The 17,746-nt window shown below is 35.3% G+C and overlaps 1 protein-coding gene and 1 pseudogene across 4 annotated transcripts in view; one reads left to right on the top strand and one right to left on the bottom strand.

Moving 5' to 3' along the window:
* Nucleotides 1-17,387, top strand: part of SNX9 (sorting nexin 9) — a 39,653-nt gene extending 22,266 nt beyond the window's left edge. For 2 of the 4 annotated variants that reach the window (XM_087718238.1, XM_014068557.2), the window contains 14 exons: nucleotides 4,516-4,669; nucleotides 5,524-5,677; nucleotides 6,972-7,056; nucleotides 7,651-7,776; nucleotides 7,936-8,053; nucleotides 9,058-9,188; nucleotides 9,637-9,740; nucleotides 10,910-11,013; nucleotides 11,525-11,602; nucleotides 12,350-12,426; nucleotides 13,130-13,219; nucleotides 14,072-14,186; nucleotides 14,396-14,487; nucleotides 15,534-17,387. In XM_087718238.1, the coding sequence (XP_087574364.1) occupies nucleotides 4,516-4,669; nucleotides 5,524-5,677; nucleotides 6,972-7,056; nucleotides 7,651-7,776; nucleotides 7,936-8,053; nucleotides 9,058-9,188; nucleotides 9,637-9,740; nucleotides 10,910-11,013; nucleotides 11,525-11,602; nucleotides 12,350-12,426; nucleotides 13,130-13,219; nucleotides 14,072-14,186; nucleotides 14,396-14,487; nucleotides 15,534-15,581 (1,476 nt within the window). In that variant the 3' untranslated portion in view covers nucleotides 15,582-17,387. Of the gene's footprint in view, nucleotides 1-229; nucleotides 313-4,515; nucleotides 4,670-5,523; nucleotides 5,678-6,971; nucleotides 7,057-7,650; nucleotides 7,777-7,935; nucleotides 8,054-9,057; nucleotides 9,189-9,636; nucleotides 9,741-10,909; nucleotides 11,014-11,524; nucleotides 11,603-12,349; nucleotides 12,427-13,129; nucleotides 13,220-14,071; nucleotides 14,187-14,395; nucleotides 14,488-15,533 lie in introns of all 4 variants that reach the window. The other 2 variants (XM_087718239.1, XM_014068558.2) reach the window with 2 other exon arrangements.
* On the bottom strand, nucleotides 2,118-4,344 carry LOC148045047 (uncharacterized; annotated as a pseudogene).
* Nucleotides 17,388-17,746: the final 359 nt, after the last annotated feature.

Below are 17,746 nucleotides of genomic sequence, written 5' to 3'. Positions count from 1 at the left end.
AGTTTTGCTTTTATACTTTTTAACTTCAAGGATCTGAACATTATAGTATAGTAGAATTTGTGCTAAGGGCAATAACTTTTGCTTGAATGTGTGTTGCTTCTGATTAAGTGAGTCATATGGTATGTATACATTTTAGATATCCACCTTGTTTGCCAGAATTTGCCTATACCAATTTTCCTACTGCTTCTTATTTTCTTGTCCTTCTTTACTGAAAACTTATTATTCAGAGTGCATTTTCTAGCATCTCTCACTAATTCAACCATTTTGGAATCTCTTGTACAATCTTTGCTTTCAACCTTTTCTAAAGAAAAGGTTATTTTCAGAAAAAATAAACCATAATTTGATTTCTTGATAAGTCCTGTTGGTTAGTTAAAATTTGTGTGTCTATTACACTATTGCATTCTAAAATACAGGAACAGAACTGGAAATGTTTTACTGTAGCTTTGGGAACTGGAAATTATAGACATGGAGGAATTTACTGGTTTACTGGTTAATACAGGTGAACCTCAAAAAATTAGAATATCGTGCAAAAGTTCATTTATTTCAGTAATACAACTTAAAAGGTGAAACTAATATATGAGATAAATTCATTACATGCAAGCAAGATAGTTCAAGCCATGATTTGTCATAATTGTGATGATAATTAGATGTTCTTCTAAACTAAGCCGCATATCCAGGAGGACTCCCAGATTGCGGGCCCTCTTTGAGGGGGCTAAAATTTCTCCCCCTATCATCAAAGATGGAACAAGATGCACAAATCGGGATGACGGAAACCACAGCCACTCAGTCTTGGAGAGATTGAGCTTGAGCCTGTTCCTCGCCATCCAGATCCACACAGCCTCCAGGCATTGGGACATCACGTTGAGGGCATCATTTGGGTGGTTTGGGGTAGAGATGAAAAGTTGGGTATCATCAGCATATTGATGATACTGTACCCCAAAACCACAGATGATCTTGCCCAGCAGTTTCATATATATGTTGAACAGGAGGGGTGAGAGAACCGACCCCTGGGGCACCCTGGGGTCGATCCCTGCCCTCCAGTCAACACAAACTGCAACCGATCCGACAGGTAGGAGGAGAACCACCGTAAAACAGTGCCCCCCCACTCCCAACCCCCCGAGTTGTCGCAGTAGGATACCATGGTCGATGGTATTGAAAGCTGCTGAGAGGTCTAATAGGACCAGGACAGAGGAGCAGTCCCTGTCCTGGGCCTGCCAGAGATCATCAACGAATGTGACCAATGCTGTCTCCGTGCTGTATCCGGCCTGAAACCCGACTGAAACGGATCCAGGTAGACAGCTTCATCCAGGTACTGGGGAAGCTGACGTGCTACTGCGCTCTCGGCAACCTTCACTACAAAGCGAAGGTTGGAGACCGGACGATAGTTGGCTAAAGAAGCTGGGTCCAGGGAAGGCTTCTTAAGGAGGGGCCTCATCACCGCCTCCTTCAAGGCTGTGGGAAAGAACCCCTCTCTCATCAAAGCATTGGTAATTGCCTGGAGCCAGCCTCGTGTCACCTCCCAGGAAGCCGAGACTAACCAAGAGGGACATGGGTCCAGCACACAAGTGGCAGCACTGAGTAATCCTGCCCATACCTTCGGGGGTCACAGGGTCAAACTCATCCCAGATGGTCTCCACAAGATTTATCCCCGTCGACTCACCCGAATCTACCCAGTCAGAGTCCAAGCCTGTCCGGATCTGAGTGATTTTATCCTGCAGATACTGAACAAATTCTTCAGCCCTACCCTGCAAGGTGTCTTTCCCAGTTCCTTGGTTAAGTAAGCAGGGTGGCTGGGCAGTTATCTGTGGATGCAATGAGAGTGGAAAAATGTTGCCGTTTCGCCGCTTTTATTGCCACTAATAAGATTTAATATGAATTCTTACTAGTGTTCGATCAGATTCAGACTGGCTGACCCTCCAACCACTCTCTAGGCGTCTTTTCCGGCGTTTCATCTCCCGGAGCTCCTCGGTAAACCAGGGATCGACACCAGGTCAGAGGCCGCAAAGGCACAATGCGATCCAAGGCCCTATCCCAGGCTTCCACTAGAGCTTTGGTCGAGCTGTGAGCAAGCGATTCAGGAAAAGTCCTAAGCTCCATCAGGAACCTTTCAGGGTCCATCAGGCACCTGGGGTGGAACCATCTAGTCGGTTCCACCTCCTGCGGTGAAGGGTAGCAGTATGGAAGTCAAGCATGATAAGGAAATGATCAGACCATGACAAGGGTTGGATAGAAATATCCCCTAAATCTACATCATTCATCCACTGCCCAGAGACAAAAATCAGGTTGAGCGTGTTATAGGTGGGGTCTTGAATTAACTGAGTTAGGTCCATAGCCATCATGGAAGCCATGAACTCCTGAGCTGACTCGGATGTCTCGCCAATGGAAGGCAGATTAAAATCCCCCAGGATCATCAGCCTGGGGAAATCAACCGCCAATCCGGCTAACACATATAGCAGCTCCAGCAGGGCCGATGAAATGTAGCAGGGAGACAGGTATGTAACAAAAAGGCCCACCTGGACTCCAAGGCCCCATTTCACAAAAAAGGACTCACACCCGCCTATCTGAGGCACAGTGAGCTCCTGAGGTCTGAGACTTTCCCTAATAACCACCGTCACTCCTCCGCCCAAGCCCTAGGCTCTCGACTGGTGAAACATCCGGAAGCCTGGTGGGCATAATTCACTAAGGGGAAGACCCCCCTCATGCCCCAACCAGGTCTCCATAATGCACGCCAGGTCAGCTCTACCCTCTTGTATGAGGTCATAAATGAGGGGAACCTTATGTACCAGGGACCTGGCGTTAAGTGACACCAGCTGGAGACCAGGGTCCTGTAATCCTGAGCACCCGGGGGTGGGAGAAGGGCAATGAGGGTCGGAACGTGCAATCACTCTTAAACAGCGAACCCACGTCCCCTGAACATAATTTGGCCCTCAGCCACCACCACATATGCCTCTCCCACAAACAGTAGAGATAGTAAACCCCCCAATGGAGTCGCTTTATATCTCCCCCGTAATCCCATCCCTTCCCAGCACTCCCGACCCGCGCCCATTAGTTAGCTTTGGCCTGTGCCCTGGCAGACTCCCCCCCCCAAGTCTGTCTGAGCCATCTGAATCAACTCCCCCCTCCCTTAAAATTTGATTTAAAAACCCCTGTAAGAAACCCCTAAAAAGTCTCTTCTTCACATGCCACCTCTCGGGATCCCAAGATCTGTCATTAAGGAAGCATCTTGATAGGTAAGAAAGCCATCCCTGGGAAAGGGGAAGTTCCCAAAGGGAACAAAGTTCTGTCACAGTTTCAGTTGATAATTTGAGGTAAGAGTTTGCATTCTTGGGACCTCTATTCTAGAGTATCATAGGGCTTGACCATTCTCCTTCCTCTCCCTCAGTTATCACCTAGATGAAGCCACTGGGAGAAGTTATCTGTTGGCATTAGTGATATATTATCAATCAGTAGGGGATACTTAATTATGCCCATCACAGATTGGGCAGAAGATCTTAATTTCTGGAGGCTCTTAGGTTCTGGATGAGGGGAAAAACAGGCAATGCATCTGAGTCCAAGGAGTAAAAGGAATTTGAAAGGGCAGATCAAAACAATCTAACAAAGAAATTACAGTAAAATCAATAAAAGATGGCAACTGGCACAAACCAGATGGAACGAAGCAAGGCTTTAACTCTTCTTTACCAAAAGCTGGGTGAAGAGATGGGTCTTCACGGCTCTTCTAAACAATAGCGGGGCAGGGGGGGGATCTGTATTTTATCTTGCAATTGTAGCAACTGTTTCTAATTGCAAATCTGAATTTATTAAGCCAAATATGTGCCACTAACTTTCCAATGCATTGCAACATTCTTGCCTTTCTCTACCCTAATTGAATCCGGAAGCATCTAATCATCAGTTTCTTCTGAACTGAGAAGTTCTCATTTTCAAGTTTGGAATAAAACAGGATCTTACACCATGTTTTGAAGTTTGGTTAGAAAACTGTTTAAATAAGCACTTTTTGATTTAAGTACATCTGTATTGCAGAGGAAAATAAAGATATTCTGTATACAATCAAAATGCTTGTGCATGTTTCAGCTCAGTCAGCTAATTTTCCATACCTGCTACCTTTCCCCCGTTTAATTATCAGGAAAATTGTAATTTCTAATGTTAAATTTATGATGTTTTTAAAAATATTGAACTGAACACTGGTATTGCTCGAGTTTGGTTGCACCTTGAGAGAAATATTATAAACATCTTAATTGGGCAATCTTATTTTCAGAGTTTTTTAAAATTAATTTTATACTAGCAGGTAAAATTTGCATGATATAATCAATTACATACATTTACAAAATTTCCAAATCTGATATTCATTCTTACGTTTGTTTCTTTCTAGAATATAAGTTTGATTGCTCTTTGGGGGAGAATGTACTTTAAAAGCCCCCTATCATGTAGTTTTTAAAATTGGTTTCAAATATTTTCACTTTATTTTTTTATTAACGCTATTTCCTTAGACTAATGGCTCCTTCATCTCCTTTGTCATAGGTTACCAGTAATGCAAATGATCCCTGGTCAAGTTGGGAGAATACAACAGCTGATGATGCCTGGTCAACAAAACCTGAAGCTAGGCAGAAAAATAGTGCATCGAACAATTGGGACGCAGCAGCATTTGGTCATCCTCAAGCTTACCAAGGTCCAGGTCAGTAGACTGTCTATCATTGATAAGAATTTTTAGGAATGGTGATTGGACTCTTTGACTTTTGATGAAATGCATAATTTGAAATTTTCTAAGACTATTAGGACAGAATATATATAGTAGTCTTTCACATTATATATTGTGTAGATCTATTACTTAAAGTCAGTGATCTAGTAGATGGGCATGTCAGGGAAAATTGAACCATCTGGGAAAACAAAAATAATCTGAAATTTATGTTTTAATGTATTTATTTTACTGAAAAGTATCGTTCCATCTGATTAAATACAGAATCAAATTTGAGATAGGCAACTTGTGTTCCTCTCATCTTCAAAACTATTTAGTATAAATAGTAGAGCCTGAAGACCTGGTTCTGCTGATTGGCCTGGGGACAAAAAAAGGGGAGTACATCGCTGGAGGTGATTTGCTAGATTAACTCGCTGACCCATTTCACCCCGTACTTCTTGCTCACATTGTACCTCCACTGTTTATTATTTCATTCTTTTACTTTTGTTATTTTTACATTTTCTTATCGTCCCCTCCCCCCATTTTATTGTTGTAAGCTGCCCCCAGAGAGATGGGCAGCAAATAAATTTAACAAATGCATAAAAATAATATTTGCTATACCATACATCTAAATTCTTTTACAACTACAGATTTTTAATCTTCATTTCATTAAATTACAAAATACAGAGATGAAAGTAGCTTATTTGTTTGATAGTTAAGCAGTCCTTTTAGTTTTCAAAAACATGCCATGATGTTCTACATGGCTGTTAGGGGAAGTTAAGCTGGAAAATCCTATTTAGTTATGTACATTCTTTTTATTAATTAGCTGCTCAACACCGTTGTTTGCTCTTTAGCAGCAGCTGATGATGATGAATGGGATGAAGAGTGGGATGAGCCAAAATCAGCAGCTACCTCCTATCCTGGTTATAAAGAGGCAGAGCCCTCTGATCCAGCCGGGGTTCAACGTGGAAACAGCCGTGGAACTGCTATGAAATTGCCACTGAACAAGTAGGAAACTTACAATTGGCACTGTAATCAGAATAGAAATTAAAGAGATATGTATGAATTCCTCTCTTATTAGTTCGAAGACTGTAGTAACAATCAATAACTGATGTATCCTACAGATCTTAAAAAGAAAAAAGAAAAACACTTGTATTGTTCAATTGAAAGACCTAGCTAAGTAGTGTAACAGCATCTACCCGATTACAAAAAACCAAGCAGGAGTAGGCTTAATTGGTATTAGGATAGGATAGAAAATCATCATGAAATTCCTGGACTCTTAAGTTAGACTAGAAAGTTTTTTAAAAATCCAGAAGGTACTGGCAGTCTACTCTATTAACTGACTGGCCTAATAAGGTTACAGCAATAAAATTCAAAGGAGATTTTATCTATCTTAACTGAAGGATTTAGAAAAATGAGAATGATATTTTCTAACTTATCTGAATAATTTAGAAAAATGAGAATTGTATTTTCTAACTTTTAATCATGTTTTATTCTGAAATAAAAATGTAGAGATATCTCTTTTTATATTAAAAACTTATTTTGCCTGAATAACTATTAAGATGGAATTCTGGCTCACTGGTTGTATCATTTATTCTTCTAATTTTCTGTTGATAATGCAATTAATTGTTTTAACAGGATAAGCCTAATCTCCATTTAATGAATTATATTACTAGCTGAGTCTAGCTGCTCTAAGGTTTTAACATTTACATTCTGCTTGAATTGCTGAAATAACTTTAGGAGGCTTTATATCCTGACTGTCAATAGCTTTCTCTATCTAGTTACCAAACACTGGGTTAAGAACTGCTTTTCCATCACTGGAAATCAATGTTCAATGGATTCATGTGTGGCTAAATGTATATGTGGTCTGATTAGAAAATGAGATGAAAATCCTGCTATAGACAAATCTTTTTTCATGTGTTGGTAGTAGAGATGGGAATTGGATTGGAACAGAGTTTGATTTATATGAAAATATTGCTGGATTCTCAAGTGACAGAAGAGAATTTAAGAGCCCAATGGATGGTATTTTGGTGGCAGTTGGTACTAACTGCTGCTATCCACTGTTTGTTCTAATTGGAAGAATTCAGCCAATCACAGCTGGCTTAATAGTGTATGTAGAGATAGACACTTCAGATGCAGTTGTTAATTACATTGAGACCAGATCATTTTTGGCTCAAGTATTTTATTAAGAAGCCCATTTATCACATTCAAAAGCCAAATGCTGATAAATCATGGCTGGCATTTCTGAATACAGCAAAAACCCTATGAAAGAAGACTTGAGTCATTTTATTTCTTTGATTAGATTTCCTGGATTTGCAAAACCTGGAGTGGAACAGTATCTGCTGGCAAAGCAGCTAGTGAAACCCAAAGAGAAAATTCCTATAATTGTAAGTTAATACCAATCTATCTAAAATTTTAACCACTGCATGAATTATTAAATACTTCAAAAGTATGAACCACAATTAAACCAAAGTAATAAATAGTTAGGACAGCATATGGGACAGTGAAACCTCAATTCTTTATTTCTGAAAATATGGAAGCCTATAATTCATTAATTCAGCATTGAACATGGACTGAAGTTCTTCATTAACATCTTATAGCATAATTGAAGCCTCTTAACTTAATTTTAAGTTTAAATTTTAGGGGATTTTTTTCTTGAAATCAACTCTCATGCTGTCTAGTCGAAAGCATATTGTGCATAGTACTTTGATTACTTTGAGTTCTATGTAACGAAAAGGAATGTTTGAGAAATATTTATTCATGTTGCATTGTCTACCTGCTCCAAATCAGTATTGATTGTTATATATAATAGTATACCCTACTAAGTTACAGAAAACATATTTGATTTTTATATTTACAAGAGCTAATTGCTTTTAGATAAAACTTGTAAATCTTAATGGATGTGGGTGGCTATATATAAAAAGTATGATACCATACATATGACATTCTTAGAATTGATATATAACTTTCTTATCCTATAGATTGGAGATTATGGTCCAATGTGGGTTTATCCTACTTCTACATTTGACTGTATTGTGGCTGATCCAAAAAAAGGTTCTAAAATGTATGGTTTGAAGAGCTACATCGAATATCAGCTTACATGTACGGTAAGTGTGTACCAGAAAACTTTTATCATAGTATATATCAGTGTTCCCATTTATAATAATATTCAACCCTAAACTTTAATACTATTGATAATGTAATATTTGTAATTATTACAGCTTTGCAGAATTCATATAGTAGAAATTTTTTTGTCTACTTTACAGAACACCAACCGATCGGTCAATCACAGATATAAACATTTTGACTGGTTATATGAGCGCCTCTTAATTAAGTTTGGAACAGCTATTCCAATTCCATCTCTTCCAGATAAACAGGTTACAGGTAATTTTATCAAAATCACAAGTTGGGCTATCAGTGGTTTGTAATTTATTTCTCAAAACTAGAGAAACTGTGACTGAATTTATTGAACTTTCAAATTATATCCCATTAAAATTCAGAAAAATAGAGGGAAAAAATCATAAAATTGTATGTATAACTGCTAGTAAAACTATTGTAATTATTTTGCTCAGTTTTATATTTCATAAAAATGTGTATTTTGTTTTTTACAGCATTCTGACAATACTTTTTCATGGAATTTTTAATATGCTACATTGGACTACTAATGCCATAGTCCAAGATTACACCACCCAAATTATAAACCTTTCTAGGGTGAGGAGGGCTACAACTTTTGCTCTGATTAATTGGCATTTTTCTCCAGTTGTCTTTCCTTGCTTTATCGTGAAATCTTTTAAACAAATGTATTTAAAACAGCCAATAACAGAGCCAATGGGGTAGCTCTTTGTACTGTTCAAGTTGTAAAAGAAAACTGAACGTGGACACACATACATTTCCATAATGCTAAGGAAACTGAAAACAGGAAAATGTATTTGTTTCCCATAGCATTGTCTAAAGATACCCTTGGCTACCTGTTCTACCATTTAAGTTATATTCATAAAGGAGAATATTAGAGAAAGGAAACGTTTTTGAAAGGAAATCAAAAGGGAGCTGAGATGGTGAGACAGTTTAGAAGATGGATGGGCTGATTCTATGACCCATATATGCCAAAGTTCACATAAATCTTTTACTTTTTATCACTTCTTCTTAAGGGAAAACTAAACATTCTATGTCAGCAGTCTTTTGCCTTAAGCTGAAAATACTTGCCATAAAAAATTAAAACATTATAGAAAATATATAAATTGAATATTTTCAGCTTGAGGGAGAGAGTTAGACATTAGGTGAATTCATGAAATGTATATATTTTCTCAAGCAAGTCAACATATTTAGTGATTGATCTCAAAAATTAGCATCAAACATGGATGATAGCAAGAATCCTGTTTTGGCTGCAGGACGTTTTGAAGAAGAATTCATCAAAATGCGAATGGAGAGATTACAAGCTTGGTTGACCAGGATGTGTCGTCACCCAGTTATTTCAGAAAGTGACGTTTTCCAGCAATTTCTTAGTTTCCGTGATGAAAAGGTAACAGGTTTTCTTTAAAAAAATTGAGAAGGTATTGGTGAATAAATCTTAATTTAAAAAATGTATAGGGAATATTTCTTGTACAAAATGTTTGCCATGAACTCTAATGACTTCTAAGCTGTAGTTTAGGAAAGATAGTAGTTTAGGAAAGCAGTAAAATAGTGAAACTTGATAGCAAGTCATGATCCACAAAGTCCTTCAAGTATATCTGCAGAGATTTCAGAGCTCTTCTCTTTCAAATAGCTGCCTCCTAAGCTTCAATAAACCATTTTCTGTAGCTTTTTAGTATAAGGTAGATTGTATGCTTCTCATGATAATGGAGTTTGGTATGCTTGAACTGCATATCAGCTGTGAAAGAACCAGAAGAACTTTCCAATTTCCTTCCCTTATTAAGACCATAGTGAATACTAGAATATGCATTCCTTCATACAATCATTCTTACATTTAGGAATGGAAAACAGGTAAAAGGAAGGCAGAAAAAGATGAGATTGTTGGTGTCATGGTATTTTCTACTATGGAACCGGAAGCTCCTGATATGGATATGATAGAAATGTAAGTTGCTGGATTCCCCATCTCTCTTACAATAGAACAAAACTGAAAACTTTTTTTCATAAGTACCAAAATAAAACAAGTGTATCTTTAATTTTACTAGAATAAATATTTTTGCTGTAGCCAAAAGCTTTTGCTATTCCTTGTGAGGTTCATTTAAAAAATTTGTATACTACAAAGTAATCCTTTCAAGACTTAAGCAAGTGTCATATTATTGATATTTGCTATTTTCCATATTGAGAGCAAGTTTTGGACTATTGCCAAAGGCATATGGGCCACAAGGCTCTTCCATAAGCCGGGGTCCCCAGCGATGAAAGAGCTCAGGCCCAGTTGGCAGCAATGAAGCACATATGTGAGAAAGGGAAAAGGAGAATTGCAGTTGCTTTTTCCCTACAGCAATTGCAGGCCTGAGAATTGAATGAGTGTTTCCTCACTTCCTCAGATACTCCAACTACCAACTTCCCTCCTGCTTGACCTCAGACAATGAGACTCCCTCTCCTCAACTTTGGCTGCCTGAAAGCCTTTTTTTCTTAGGTCTAACATATCTAGTCTGTGAAAAAACATATTTGGCCTTAAATGTAATTAAAGTTTATAAAAGTCATAGTTAATGCTTTTGGTTTACACACTTGCTATTCCTAGTCTCCTTTATGGTGAACTCTCTCTGCCTTCATCCATAATTAAATATTTTCTAGCATTAATTTTAAAAATGGATAATAGTGACTAGATTATGTAGAATTTTCAGCTTGCACCAGTAAGCCTGGCATGAGGATGTTGTGCACAACAATAAAGCAAACAAAGTGAATTTTTCATGAGAAAAAATGAAATAGTGAAGAGTGCATGCATTCTTCCCACCCATTTCTGAACTTTTCTCCATGCTGAATAATGGCAGCATTGTGACTGCACTGGGCGAAAGATGATAAAGAATGTTCTTTCTGAGCATGTTTTTTTCTCCAAGGAAATTTTTTTAATGATTTGAAATGGATTCTTAAGTCCAGTAAACAAATTTATTTATATATAATAGCTTGCTTGTATATAATTAAAATTCACAATTTTCAGTAGACAATTACTTGAGAAAAGGGGAATGAGTGTAAATATATAGCCTGCTAGACAACAGAAAAATTAAAAGTTCTCCCCTGGCTGATTTAGTTTTTTTTATTATTATTATTACATAGTGAACAGAAGTGTGATGCAGTTGGCAGGTTCACTAAATCCATGGATGATGGAGTTAAGGAGTTGCTAACAGTAGGCCATGAACACTGGAAACGTTGCACAGGACGTAAGTGTTTAATATGTATTTGCTTTAATGATTTAATTTTCATTAAATGAAAATGTACGCTTCACATGTAAACCTTAGAACTATCAGTGCAATAATCATACATCAAATATAATGGCTTTGCAAAATATTCACATAAATATTTGCCATATTAACACTTAAAAACACTAATTTAATAAGCTTTTGGGAAAAGCTGATACTTTTGATTTTTTATTGACACTACCATATATTATCTGGAATTCAAAAGATACAGTTAGAATATATTTTGATTCACATTATATTTTTCTGTCTTGGTTAACTAAAATTAAGCATTACAAACCTGGTACCAAGAAATACAGAGGAAGTTAAGCAAGATATAGAAAATGAAATAATAAGGCAGAACGAAGTGAATGCAGCAAGATTTAAGGTCATTTGTCGTTGCCCCAATGGGATATCCAGAAAGTATCTTGTATCTAGTTATTTACTGAAGATGTTTGCCGTTATTCAAATACATTATACATGTGTTTTTTTACAGCATTACCCAAGGAATATCAGAAAATAGGAAAAGCTTTACAGGGTTTGGCACTGGTTTTCAGTACTAGTGGTTATCAAGGTACTTTTTGATTATATATATATATATATATATTTCAAAACAGCATTGACCTGTTTCCATTTGGGGTGCCACAAAAAATAGTTTGGGTCATCTTTTTTTAATTAAATTAGCATGAGTATTTGTAGGAATCAGGTATCAGTTTCAGAAATGTGTTTTAAACTAATTATTGCTGCCAATATATTCTAGTTCAATAATTTAGATATTTCAGTTTATGTTTGTGATTTCTACTTATCACAATAAATGCTATAATAATCAATGAATAAAAATAAATCAGATCACAGCAAAATAAATAATTCAGTAATTTCCACATTTCTAGATTTTGGTGCTAATAAACTTGTTTAAAGGATTTTGGTACTTATAATCTTTATGAGGCTATTTATTGCTTATTCCTGAATTACATGAGGTATTTAAAAGTGGCTGTTTTATCTCTATATTTAATGGGTCCATTGAGAATAAAATTGAAAACTACATTCTGGTGTCACCTTATTTCTGATTAATTTTGCTAATCTGACAATTATGGAAATTATTGAAAGCAAATTTTTTCCTCACTGCCCGCATGTTCTATATCTTGACATTTCAACCAACTGATAAGAAGAAGTTTCTATTAAATATTGACATAAGTTAATGAATATTTTATTCATAAATATATCTTAAACTCTGTTTTTAAAATTAAATATTATTATTCAGGATAACAGTTGTAGACTGTATTAAAATAAACTTGCTAAAATATGTCATTACTGTTTTTAGGAGAGTCTGACCTCAATGAAGCAATAACTGAAGCAGGAAAAACGTATGAAGAAATAGCCAGTCTTGTGGCAGAGCAGGTATATTCTGTCTTCTTATGATGGGAAAACTTTCTCTGTACACATAGGGTGGTGTGCATGCATGCACACATCTTCAATCCCCCCACCCTTTAATTTTTCAACTTGTCAATAGCCTGGACTAGTCCCTGCAGTTTTCTGTTTGCCATTGCTCCTTCCTAGGCTGAAAGAGATGGCTTTGTGTCTAAGGCAGGACTAGAACTCAAACACTCCCACTTTCTAGTCTGGTCCCATAACCAGTACACAAAACTAGTTCCTGCATACATTAGCATTATGTAAAGTATTTATTGCTGTCTTTTCTGTTTATACTTTCATTACTTTGTTGATTACCTTACTTTTTTCAAGTGACATAACAGATGACTATCACATTAGCAAAACATTTAAAATATAACATGGAAAGAAAAACAAGTTTCATTTGGTTTTTTAATAAATAATCATTTATATAGTACTTTCCAGATAAAATAGACAAATTCCTAGAGTTAAGAGGGGTTGATTTAAACATCTGGAGAAAATATATTTGAGAAAGATTGCAAATTATTTTAAAGGAATACTATAGCATGGAACTCTCCAATGCTTTATACAATTATTTATAATTTGCATTTGGGTTCTTAAAAATATTTTTTCTTATGGTCTCTCATTTTACTTTAACTATGCACTTATTGTGACATGATATTATAGAATTACTAACTATTCCTTTCTTTATTAGCCAAAGAAGGATCTTCATTTTCTGATGGAGACCAATCATGAATACAAAGGATTTCTTGGTTGCTTTCCAGATATAATAGGTGCCCATAAGGTGAGAGAGAATGCAGTATGGGTTTTCAAAAGAGTGAATGCTGGTTATTTTAGTATCAGTAGAAGTTTTAAAGACACTTCAAAATCAGTTGATCAGAAGTATTTTATTAGAATTTATTTGTACCGATATTTTTGACATCACCAGTACTGAAAATGCTATATTTCCTCTTCATTTCTTTTACAAGAAATGGAAACTGATTGTAGTAAACCCATTTAAAAAAATCCTTGATCAAATATCAGTACAGAGGGTAATCATGAAATTACAGCATAGACTGCTTTAGTTAATTTTTATCATATGTAATCCATTTTTAACTGCACTGGAATGCACTAGGATGATTGTCGTGTTTTTTCTTAGAATGAATCCATACATTTCAGAATGATAAAAAGTAAAAATCATAGTATGGCTTTGCATTAGGTATAACCTGGTAATGAAATAAATACCTAGTTGGTCAGTTACCAATACCAGAAAATCCTGTTTAGGCTCCCTCCCCCCATTTTAAAAAGAAAGAAATATTGTCTCTTGACCAAATTGATCTCATTATAGTTATTTACTAAGAAAGAACCAGAACAGTTGATATAAAACCTAGTTGGGAACTTCAAGATAGGTTGGATAGATAATAGATGCGACATGTGTCACACATGAATAGATATGTATATTTAATATAATATGTTTGATTTTATTTATGGTTGCCTGCCCCATGACATTTGACAATATGCAGTGTCATTACTGGTCACGCTTAATACAACTTTTTGCAGGTTGAATATTTTTGAAACTAGTCAGGAACTGAATGATGTTATTGTAGCACTTGAAATATTTTTTCAATGATGGCTCATGGTATATTTTTCTTAACAGGGAGCAATAGAAAAAGTGAAGGAAAGTGATAAACTGATTGCTACCAGCAAAATTACCCCCCAAGATAAACAAAACATGGTGACACGTGCAAGCGCCATGTCTTATGCATTACAAGGTAAAGTTTCAGCCCAGCTAGCAGCATCACAGCAAAATCTTCTTTGATTCTTGAATCTGAACAATTAAAAACAAAGTACAATAAAGGCCATGATAAAAAAGAAAGGAATATTTGGCCTTGTGCTAAAGTATCTTTTGATTAAATGCCTAAATAAAGAATATTTTTTTAAAAATCAGAATATAAAAATGTTACTTGGCTTTCATTTACAGCGGAGATGAATCACTTCCACAGTAATCGAATTTATGATTACAATACTGTGATGCGTCTATACCTGGAACAGCAAGCACAATTCTATGAAACGGTAAGCTGCACTATAATGTTTTTTTTAATGTCTGTCAGCTATACAGTTACTTGTTCTTCTAAACAAAGCTGAGCTCAAATTTTATTTTTAACGCTTGAAATATTTAAATAAAAAGTTAAGTGAATATTTATGGCTTTATCGCTTCATAAATCACTTGTGAAAATCTTCACTTTAAAAATGTAGATTTGTAATGATTTCCCTTCGTTTCCTTAGAAAATGCTACTTGGCACTGATAATCCTTCCTGTATTGCACATTTTGCATGAGACTTTTGCAGCTGGCACTTTTTTTTTTGGCTAGGATGCACATTGAATTAAACTTGGCAACGCATTAGCAATTCTTTCATTCGTTTCAGAAAAGGGAATGATTAAAATACATGCAGTCATTCTACTAAATTCTCTGTAATTTCACCACCTCCTCTGCCACAGTTACCTTGGAAAATGAAGAGACTATTTTTATGTTCATCTAATATTCCCATATTTCCCCCTGAACCTCATACCAAGGAGGCAGAAGAAATGTAGTTTAAATTGCATTTAACTCCTGTCTAGAAGCTATTGCCCATTGTAAATGAATGCATTAATATATAATATATATATAAAGAGACCTGAATAATATTGGTAGCTGGAGATTAATATTTTCATGTGTGCTTGTTATCAATCAGCTTTTTAATTACCTGTTTGCAATTAATTGCCATTTTAGCCAGATCTATTATGTCTTTTTTCATCTTTGAAATAAATTACCGTAGACAAATTTTGTTTGCAAGCTGGTTTTGAAGAACATAGTGAAATTTACCCATGTTTTATTTTTATTTTTTTTAAACAGAGCACATGTCATGGGTTTTAATATCACAGTCATTAAGTGTGCTAGTGTGCTTCTGAATAATTACATTCTTTGAATTATTGTTTAGACTTATTTATTTCTCATGTCTATTTCATGCCACAGGAACAAATTATTTAACATTCTTTCTTCCATGATCTTTAAAAGCAGGTTGTTGGTGGGGGGGATTCTGAAAGCATTCCAGGGCCCTAACTTTCACACTCTATTTCAGATTGCACAGAAACTGAGGCAGGCTCTCAGTCGCTTTCCTATGATGTAGCTGAAGGCAGATGAAGAGCAACAACAACTCCAAAGTGCTTTTTTGATTATTGATGGGGGAAGTGCAAATAAAGAAGTGGAAGACTTTGCCATCCAAAAAGCCTTTTTAAAAGATAATTAATTTTCAGAAATGAACCTTTAAAAAAGAAGAAAAAAATCTTCAAGTGTTTACTTTGTTAGCCTTAATGCCCTGGATATTTATGATAATTTTTTCATGCTTTTCTTTCCTAGCTGTTATTGAAATGAAGCTGGAAAGTACTGTATTCAATGAGACTAAATTGCCAAATGGTTTGTTTGCCAGATACCCCAAAAAAAAGAGAGATACATCCAGGGGTGGATAAACATATGGATATCTGGATGGTTTTGTTTTGTTTTGAGTTTAACTACCCTGCCCGTGTTAAGTAAGAGTTTAGCATCCTAAACTCTTCAAAAGCAAAATGTGATCCTTAAAAGGATAAGAAAGCCAATATAGGATCTGTAGATACATAATTGTTAAACTTCTTTCTAGCTTTCAGATACGTTCTGTGCAAAGGAAATATTCGTCCCATTTCTACTATAGCCATAACATCAATTTTCTGTAATTATATAAATATATATTTATATGGATTACTACTTCTTAAGGGCTTTTTCTTGTACCTCAGATGCCTTCTACGGCTGCGTTATTTTCCTTTCTGGGTTTATACATAGTAAATACAGACATTCTGAACATATGGGAAAACTGTTCCATCCTGTGGTCCAAGCCATACACACTTCTTAACAAATTATCACTTTATGTATTAGGGATTTCCCCCTTTTATATCCCGATATTTAGTGGCACAAACACCCTATCACAACCAATACGATAGGAAATTTTCTAAGCTCATTGAAGGATTTATGTTGGGTCCTCCTGTCATAACATGATGAGATCTTACACTGTTTCATCAGAAAAATTAAATTGTTCAGATTTAAAATATATGTTAAGGATTAACAGAACAACAGCTACTTAAGAATGGACTCTGCTTGCAATATTAGTTTCAATTCATGTATCAATTTATATATAGATTATAGGTCACACAGACCTGAACTGTAAAAAACTGATTGAAAAGACATATTCATAAACAAGTCATTGAGCTAAATGCAGCTTTCTATTTATTTAATTTTGATTGGGAATTAAGAACTTTGCTTTCTTATTATCAAGCAAGTGCTACATGTATTCTGAAAGTTTAATTGACTTAATATGGCATTGTCATTCTGTTTCAGTAACTTTGAGATCAATGAAGTATTTGAGCCTGCCAAGTTAATAGGCCTATCAAACCAAACCACATCAAATTAGAATGTATTCTTGACAATGCTGTTCTTTGTTATGTTTTCAATGACACTTTTTTCCACAAACTTGTTTTATTTTTCATTTAGTTGCCTTCTGAAATTCTATAAGATGTTATATATTAGCCACTGAAATAAATGTACAAATTGTAAAGAATGTGTATAAATGTTTTACACCAAATGTAATAAGATCTCATCTTGCATATAGAAACAATTTATAAGTTAACTGCAAAGCATATAGTGAATTTAAGGCACTTTTTTCACTGCACCATTTTTTTCAGCATTTATATCAATCTTTGTAACTGGTTCTTTGGAGATTATTTTTTATGAATCTGGGTTAATCCTGATGACAGAGGTTGCAGATTTAACATTTTTTTAACAGGCAAACTGGGCACAAAAGAGCACAAACAATTGTTTCATTGTGAAAACTATTTGGAATTGGCAGGTCTGTAAGCTTTCTAGCAAATGAAGTCTTGAAATTCATAATAAATATTTATACAGATGAGATGCTTTGCTTTTTTCCCTGTGAGTGATTTACAACTCAATATAAAATCTAATATCTACAAAATGTTTTGTCTATATTCAGAATTTATTCATTTTTTATATTAAGGAATGTTCCTTCCAGAAAAATACAGAACAAAAGTGTGTATGATATGCTATATTTTTTGCAAGTAAATAGCAGAGATTTGACAATGATTTAGTATTGTCACCTCAAAATAAAAAGCTAAATATAACTTATTTACATGTCATTCATAGTAAATATAATAAATGCCTGCTGTAAAGATGAAATTTCTTTATATAGGTTATGTAGACTCTAGGAGGAAGGGAAAACAATATTATTTTAGAATTTGACTTAGAACAGTA

This window comes from Thamnophis sirtalis, unplaced genomic scaffold (assembly GCF_051295495.1).
Source record: "Thamnophis sirtalis isolate CommonGarterSnake01/CBP01778 unplaced genomic scaffold, rThaSir2_p1.2 scaffold_6, whole genome shotgun sequence".
NCBI lineage: Eukaryota > Metazoa > Chordata > Lepidosauria > Squamata > Natricidae > Thamnophis > Thamnophis sirtalis.
Note: the sequence above shows the minus strand (reverse complement) of the source record. Positions and strands in the feature narration are given on the sequence as shown.